The sequence below is a fragment of the Oryzias melastigma genome, linkage group LG12 (assembly GCF_002922805.2).
Source record: "Oryzias melastigma strain HK-1 linkage group LG12, ASM292280v2, whole genome shotgun sequence".
Taxonomy (NCBI): domain Eukaryota; kingdom Metazoa; phylum Chordata; class Actinopteri; order Beloniformes; family Adrianichthyidae; genus Oryzias; species Oryzias melastigma.
Window position 1 is genome coordinate 8,566,808 of NC_050523.1, and position 8,836 is coordinate 8,575,643.

General features: G+C 38.7%; 1 protein-coding gene across 3 annotated transcripts in view; it reads right to left on the reverse strand.

Moving 5' to 3' along the window:
• st8sia5 (ST8 alpha-N-acetyl-neuraminide alpha-2,8-sialyltransferase 5) overlaps positions 1–8,570 on the reverse strand; it is a 14,396-nt gene extending 5,826 nt beyond the window's left edge. Inside the window, exons 1-4 of one of the 3 annotated variants that reach the window (XM_024299181.2) lie at positions 7,411–8,570; positions 3,892–3,999; positions 3,503–3,598; positions 885–977 (exon numbers count right to left, since the gene is read on the reverse strand). In XM_024299181.2, coding sequence (XP_024154949.1) covers positions 885–977; positions 3,503–3,598; positions 3,892–3,999; positions 7,411–7,562 — 449 coding nt within the window. In that variant the 5' untranslated portion in view covers positions 7,563–8,570. The remainder of the gene's footprint in view (positions 1–884; positions 978–3,502; positions 3,599–3,891; positions 4,000–7,410) is intronic. The other 2 variants (XM_024299182.2, XM_024299183.2) reach the window with 2 other exon arrangements.
• Between the last annotated feature and the right edge of the window lie 266 nt (positions 8,571–8,836).

Sequence of the window (8,836 nt, forward strand, 5' to 3'; positions counted from 1 at the left end):
CTAGGTCTTTGTGAGAGTTTTTAAGGTGTCTATTTTTTTTTATCATGCTACATCCTTTTACAATTCTCTGGACAGGGATCTTCTATGCCAAGTCATTTTACTAGTCATAGCATCAGTTTAGCTAATTTTGGCAGAATTGAATTTAGAGGCCAAAATCTCAGAAAACTGTAAAAAAATTAACTTTATTTTCAAAATTCTGGTAATCTTTGACCTACAGACTCTAAATGTTACATGCAAGAACAAAAAAAACTTGAAAATATGGCCAGTAGTTTGCTTGGACGTTTGATTTATTCTAACACATTTTTTGTATTAACTCTCAAAATTAATACCATATTTTTATGCAATCTTTCTACTACTTTTTTAAACCACGTAAAAGTCAGAATTTATGTTTGAAGCCTAAATTAACAATTAAATTAAGCTATTTCTCACACAGGAAGAAAGAAAATGCAAATTCTGCTTAACTTGTGGTATGTGTCACTGTAAAAATCTCCATTTTTTTTTCTCTGAATATTTGCTATAATTCAGCTTTTGTTAATAATAATCTCTATTTTCTGTGGTCAAGTCTTTTTCCTAATTATGTTTTACCATTTTAAAGTAGCAATGATGCAAAGATTGAAAAATCACATTTATAACCTGCCTCTTAATACTCAAAACATCTATTAATTTCTGCATCAAAAAATGTTTGACAAATTAGGTCAATCATAAAAATGTAGTTTGTGTACCTTGTTTTTATTTTCATGCATATAAACACAAAAATGTGCATACTCGAGCACAATTTAGGATAATAAAAACATCTTTTATGCCTCATAATCCCTAAGATTACCAAAATAAAAGCAAAATTTAAGAGCAAAATGTCCATGATAATGTCATGAATGAAAACTCACATTGTCAAGACTTTAACATCCATAATCTCCTGTCTGAGTTCCCTGCATGTCGTTGAGTTGAATTCAAGCGATCCATCATAAGTTTCCAGATACCTAAAGAAATGAAAACCATCATTCTCTTCCTGTTGCAGAACACACAAAAACACACATTTAACTACAAACTGTGTCATTAACCTGCAAAAACTACACAATAAAATAATGAATTAATTCACTTAAACTGACAAATATATGTTTGGTTTTGGCTTAATGATGTTCAGTGCAAAAGTACAGCATTGTGAGATGATAAAAGACAGAAGTGATGCAGCTGATTGTTGGAGTAACAAACAGGAGAGTAGCGTACAGTTTTCTAGACACTTGCACTAGATTCTTTGACATCTTAGTCTAAACCAAAGAGATCTACGAAGTGAAGAAATGAAACTTTTTAAAACATTGCATGATTTAAAACTAGTGCTTTGAATGTGCTTATTTTGAAAATTGATAGGTTAATATTTTTTAATGAGCTTTTGGTTTTAAAAAATGTAAAAAAATTGTTTTGCATAATCCTGTATCTTTTATTTGATTTTATAGTCCCACTCCAACAATTTTTTAAACTGGTCTTTTGATTATAAATATGCAGATTTTAGCTAAAATAAAAAAAGTCTGTTATCTTTTGAGGCACAAACTCATTAGAAATTCACCTCTGAGTTGTAGGCGTGGAAGTAGCCTCGCTAATTTCCCAGCATTCCTTTGTTTACGTTCTCTCCCGCTAGCTTATAGCACCTCACAAGTCCAAGCTAACATTAGCGTAGCAAAAAGGCTACACTAATGCTGCTAAATGCCAGCTCAGACAAGGAAAATTAAAGCGTAAATGGATCTATAACTGTAGCAGAGAGGGGAGACTTTTCAGTTTCTCTAACTTTTTCAAACCGCTGGTTTTCATCTACTCCTGATTCGACACGATTTGAATTAAGAAATATGCAGAAACACAGTTTTATTATTAAATTCTGTTACATTTTCCATTCTTTATTTTAAATGCTCCAAGAACATAACACAAACAAGACAATTTCCATCGGAGTGGGTCTTTAAATCTCCATTTGTCTATTTATATTATTTTTTTAATAAACAAGTGAGTTTACATTTAAATGAAATGAGGCCAAAAAGTTGACATTTTTCCAGAACCAAAGTGTGTTGTTACTGTGTGGCATGCTTTTTATGCAGTTTTTACTGATGTGATATTAATCTGTCATCAATCAGCATTGATGCTTCACTGCATGCATTTGACTTGAAGCTGTTTCAGTTTCTTTTACTTCAGTTGTTTTGTTTCTTCAGAAAAAAATGAAGATGAGCCTGAAGGTCAACAATAATCAACATTTTTAAATAAATTGAGTTTTCCTTTTTTTTGTTTGTGTCTTACTTTTTATTATTATTATTTATTTATATGTTCTGGTCTGACTCAAAGTCTGAAGTCGTCTTACATAATACATATTTTGTTAATCTTGATTATGAACAACTTTAAATATTTTTTACTATTATTTTGCCATTTGATATTTTCTATTTTTAGGATTATTTTATTGAATCTAGCATCTTTGTTTTGAGCCCTTAACAGCCCATTTTCTGCTACATTGTCTGTTATTTATTGAAATATATATTTTTTACCAGTATTTTAGACATATTTGCTAGCTTTTTGGTGTTTGAAAGGTGAGTAAAAAGTCAAACATGATCTGATCTGTGAAAGGAAATGAGGTGAGACTTTTCAAAATAAAAGGCAAAAGATGAATGGAACAAGCGTCACAATGCAAAGATGCATCAAATGAACAAGATGCTGGGATGGGGATGGCTTAAATAAAGAACGGTGAAACTGGTTGTCTACATCCACCTGATGATGCAGTGTATTTCTGAGGTTATACTGACAGAACCGCGTGTACGATAGCTTTGGAGTTTTCGTTCTGGTTTTAGCTAAGATGATGAAACCTTTGCAAGTGTTCTTGGTTCAGCTCTGAAAGCAAGAAAATAAATAATTCACTTCACGAGATGAATTCCATCTCTTGTGACTTTTTGGATGCGCAATGCTGGTGAAAGAAAAACCCAATCCAGCATTTGCTCACAGATGCAGATATCTGTTACTCAGTAGCATGAAGACATTTTTTTTTTTTTTTGGAGGGGAGGATCAATCATGTTCCTGTTTTTTTGTAACAGGGAAACAAGGTGGAGGAGGAGGAGGAAGTAAATCCAGATTGTGGAGAGAATCAATGCAGATGTGAGAAGGGGAGATAGGAGCAGAGAGGAAGTGTCCACATGTACATGGCATACACACACAGCTGTGCAGAAGACATGAGACACAGGCTGAGGAGGACGAGGAGTTTTAAGATGGGTGCTGGATGGGACATTGAGGTACAAGGAGGAGCCAGTACATCAACAGGAGACCGTGGTTCAACCAGCTTCTGAAGGAGGGGGGGATGGGTTTTGGGGTTCTGGGCGTGGTGGAGAGGATCAGACAACATGCAGAGCAAATCTGAAGTGCAGCAACAGCACCACTAAAAAAATCATGACTTAATTCCTTTCAGACTAATGAAGAAAACAAAGAGGCATTCTTGGGTTTTTTGGTGAAAAATACTAAAAGTGCCTTCAAACCCGCCTACCTTTGAGAGCGTTTTTTTTTCTTCTTAATCTCAGCTAGGCAGGGTTTGACTATTACGGAGATCTGTGAATGTGGCTGAAATGTCTGACGGAAACATCTGTCAACATGCAGACAAGTTAAGTTAGAGTTAAATGATGTTATCCTGTCACATCAGCACTCCTGCTAACTTCCTGCACCTGCAGATTTCAAAAGAAGTACAGAAGAGAAACGTGAATGTCCTGCTGCTCGTCTCCTCTCAACTGGGCGTAAACCAGCCCACTCATGCAGGGCTGGGTTGTCACTCGAACAGATTTGAAATCCATCTTCTCGTTCTCTCTCCCACACAGACACACACATGCATGCACACACTGTCTTTTCTCAGAGATGAAGTCAGTCAGGCTGCGAAGGTACCTTTTCCTTCCATATCTGGCAGGCCTCAGAGATCCGCCATCGGAGAAACTAACGGGGCCGGTCCAATTTCCTGCCTCGTCCCCTTTGAGTCGGCTAAACTGTTGCGAACTAGTAAGAAAATCAGTCAGTTTATTTGGGATTTATTGGCTTTATTCGTCACACACATGAGAAAAAGTCCCACTCATGAACCATAAATGACACTTTCATCCACACTTATACATCAGGGGGACAATCGTCTTCCAAGTCTGACCCTCGTTTGTAGGATTTCCACTATCACAAGAATGATCCAGGCAGTCGCACTTTGCCGTTTTGGCTCAGAAGAGCGTTCGACATGAAAGTGAATCTATTAAAGTCACTGTAATTTAAGGGAGGAGGTTTAATTGGTGCCAGTTTGCAGCGAGAGCCAACAGATTGGCCAAAAATAAAGCGGCCGTCATGAAACTGCCAATTTGGAGCGTTTTGAAGCCACTGCCTGAGCCAAACAGCGTTTAGCCTGCAGCTGATAAAACATCGAGTGCTTCACGACAAGATTATTTCAGTTGCAGGGTGTATTTAATGTCAGCTAATGGACACCATCGCAGTTCATTTATTGAAAGATGGATGCAAACGCAGCCAGAATAATTCAGTAGGTTTTGCTTTTTGTCTTCCATCATCAGATTTTCTTCTGCCTGTTAAAATATTCATATTCTGCTTATTTAAAGTTGGCTGGATGATAAACTTCCTGCGTAATCAGGCTGATATTCATGCAGGTATTCATGTGTGAGTCATTCCGGTAAAAGCTCTGTAGGTGAGTTGCTCACTTCAGCGGGGAGAGTGACACCAAAAGAGCCTCTCTGTCTGCACTTAGAGAGTGAGCATTTATCACAGGGGACTTGTGTCAATACCCATCTGCAGGCGCATTAGCTTCTCTGAGTGCCTCTTCAACATCTCCACAACACTCGGCGAGCGTTGGCAGAGAGGAATTCACTGGAATCAAAAAGATGTCGCTGTGCTTTACGGGGACGTGTGCGTCAAACACACACAAAGGCTCGTCACACCCAAACCATTTAGTCACCACGACCTAATGCAGACGCCGTTCATCATCAGAGGTCTGCTGAGGGCTCGCTTCATGCATTCATCACCTATGCTTGCTTTAAACAAGGGTGGTGGAAGCAGCCAATCCCCTCTCAGAAAGACTATCGGTTAAAAGAACAGACAGTAATCCCTGCATTAAGACAAATCTATCTACTGAATTTTGATGTCCTGGATAGAATCAGATTGTTCAAAATGGACAAATATCACAGGGGTGTCCAAATCCAGGCCTCTGGTTTTCCAGAAATCTTGTCTCATCTGCTGCTGATTACCTGGATCAGGTGTGTTTAGCCAATAAGGAGCTTCAATGACAGTTGGGTTGGAAAACATGTGGAACACCGGCCCTCGAGGCCTGGATTTGGACACCCCTGATATATCGACGATGAATCATAAAGTCGACCACAAATTATATGAATCGAATTGTTGCTAAAACCAATGGTTACACCCCTGCTTTCTATCTGATGGGGTCTACGTCAAATCAAACGTATAATTTTTAATAAAAGACATCTGGCATTGCAGTGTATTGACCCAGAGGAAATAAACCAATTTCATAGAAAAAACACAGAACTCTTATGTGTAATCTGTTTTTTTCCCAAAACAAACATCCCTGATGCCCCATAGGTTGATGTTATCCTCTTTTCTTGCACACTAAAAAATACAATCAAACCCAGAGAGCTGCTGTGAGTCAGATCACTCACTGTGATACTGTAATGCATCCGGAAGAGACACGTCTTCAACAGATTTTTGAATAACTTTGAAGATCAAGCAGCTGTTTTTATTAGATGTTTACCAAGAAAAAATATGTTTGAATCTAGAAGCTGAGCTTTCCATGTGTTAACATACTGTGTTCTTAAAAAAAATTAAGACGAGTATATCTATTTATTATACATTTACATTAATAAAAATAAAAAAAACAGGCATTTTTAGTCTTATTTGCACTACTAGTCACCCTTTGATGCAATGTAGATGTTAAATTTCTAAAGGATTGTAAATCTGTCCAACACACAGCAAAAAATGAATCTCAAAAAAGTAAAAAAAATCTTTGTTTCAAGAAAAAATATATTTTTTTTTTGTATGGTAAAAAAAAAAATCTAGTCCTAAAAAGAATCCTAGTTTAAAAAAATAGTGACTAGAATTTGTCTCTCAGACTAAGAATTCTTGGTGAGACAATTGTTCTGACCTCATTACTGGATATTTTGCTGATTTAAAGATTTTTTCAAGTGATAAGAATGTCTCTGAGTGTCCTGTTTATGCCGTGCACCTGCTCCATAATCTATTTATAATGCAGAGGTGTAACGCTTGAGCTCAACAAGAAGGAAAAAAAAATCTTTACCCGAATTTGGGGCATTTCAGTTAGATGTAAAGGTGATCCTCAAACATATTTGTCTTTTTGATTTTCCTAAAATAACGCCCACATGGGTGTGGTCTGGCCCTATTAGTCACCTTAAACTCAGATTTATCTGCTGTTTGTCCCCCTTTTTCCTGTTTCCACACACTCACATGCAAACATGTCATCAGTCTCTCCCCCCCATCTGTACAGACAGTATAGCAAAATGGCCGCTGTAGGGCCCACCGGTTCCCGCTGAGTGGCTCATTTTCCCACCGCTGACAGCTGGAGGAAACTGGGCCAGGAGGTGTGTCGGTGATCCCCGGATTCATGCGAATCTAAGTCTGGATGCCATGAATCCAGTTTCATCAGACCAGCCCTGCGGAGTGGCAGGGACGTGTGGGGACAGTGGTGAGGAACTCTCAGATTGAAGCACATGTATGTTTGCCATGAAGCAAGCAAACATTCTGTTTTTTTTTTTAAGTATTTGAAGGTGAGGGACAGATTTAGAGACTCTTTCGTCATGTTTTGCAGTGATTTTGTGATATTTTGCTTCTCAGCATCTGCTCCTCTCACTGAATCTGATCACATGTAAAAGGGGCTGAGCTCATACGGAGAGATAGTTGCAGGGCTTTCCATAAAACATGGCTCCGCACCCTGAGATGAATTATTTACCAATGGCGGACCCAAAAGAAATACACATCATCTGGAGCATGTTGCTACTCTGCAATCATCATGGGGCTCCAGTAGCATTCATTGTGACAACCTGATGCCTCTGTAAGATGTAGGCTTTGACCAGTTAAGAAAGCTGAAAAAGAAAATAAATAAATAAAGATCTTTGGGAAAACAAAGGGAAGTCATTACCATACTCAGCAGGAGCTGTGTATGGTATGAACCATGAAGCTTAGTTTTCAGAAAAGATCAAAAAAAGGCGGAAAAATTAATCCAATATGGAATCAGCTTCTATGCCGCTGGAGAAAGAAAGATGGATGGTTAATTGTTATTGCTATTTTCTCTTCAATTTAAAAATGAGCATTTGTTTGTCTATGAAAGCATGCATTTATTGATGGATTTTATCCTCACAGCCCTCTGAGGACCAATAGGACACAATCAGGTCTTACCTCTTGATGTAGTTCTTCCCATAGAGGATCTGCTGCAAAAGGGTGACAAGTCCAAATGCGCAAATAAATATGAAACATAGAGATCTGCTGCCAAGTATGTCTTTACCCGACGACGGGTCGGAGTATCCCATTCTTCTGCGCATCCAGGGCATCTGACGGTGACACCCGCTGAGGTGTCTCTCTGCGCTGCATTCAGGATCTCAGGTGCCTCGGAGCCGCAGAGCTCGGCATCCTCTCTCGGTTACTCTGTGGTGCGTAAACGGGATTTGAGGCGGATGCGCATCGCTGGGATCAATTTTTTACAAGGCGTCCTGGTTTTTCATGAAGGGATGGATTTGAGGGCGAGAGTAAATAAATAAATAAATAAAGGTCCTTGGTGCGCGTGAGCTGCAGCCGCTCGATGAAAGATGGTGCAGATCAGATCCGCGCGCTCCGATGCGTCCTGGCGATAACAAATCCGGCAATGTTACACCAAAAACAGATCGGGGTGGGAAAAAAAATCAGGATTGGATGAAAACACGCAACGCCTCATCCACAATGTGAGCAAAAGTGACGTGACTGAGATGAAAAAGGAGGAGGATGCGCCTTTTTTCAGTCATGGCAGCCGGGGGCGCGCCGCATTCTCCTCCCGCGCTCCTTACTCAGCCAAAACCCAAGGTCACGCTCTGCTGTGCAAGGATGCCCAACATTACCGCCGCTCCAGCGTCTGTTTGCGCCCTTTGTGCGCCGCTGATCGCTGTCTGAATGAGTTTAGACCTTCACTGCAGCCATTATGCAGTCAATTATACAAAACCAACCTGGTCTATTTTTGGCACAAAAGCACGTGCTTTTTTTTTTTTTTTTTTCCGAGGGTGTGAATGTATGTTCAAGCTAATTAGAGAACACATTTACAAATCCTCTCAACATAAATCTGACTCAGAATGGCAAATCCTCCTAAATCTTACCCCCATCTCATGATCAATCAAAGCCTGCCCATTAGATTCATCCGATTATTCAATTATTTATGTAGACAGTGTAATCTGTCATCCTTAAATGGAAGTTATTTCATTAGGATAAATCGGATTAATACTCAAACATTTCTCATTTTAAGTCTGATTTTCTGGTTGGCTTATATCTACATGTATTTTTGAAATAAAAAAATCAATAAAAAAAGATAACAGGACCGAGATAGAGATTTTTTAAAAATGCGTTGGCCTGATATAAATGTATAACAGTTTGTGCACATATACACAAACTAAAATAAAGTAGCCTATTATAAAATCCATCCATTTTATCCGGGTCACCAGAGTTTGTCCTGCTGGTATACACAGGTTTGCCAGTTTTTCTCACCTCTATATGCACACTTTAACTAATTAACCCTTGAAGCATGTTTTTGTTGTGGAAGAAGAAAACCCATGCAAGGGAAACATGCAAACAAGGTTACAGT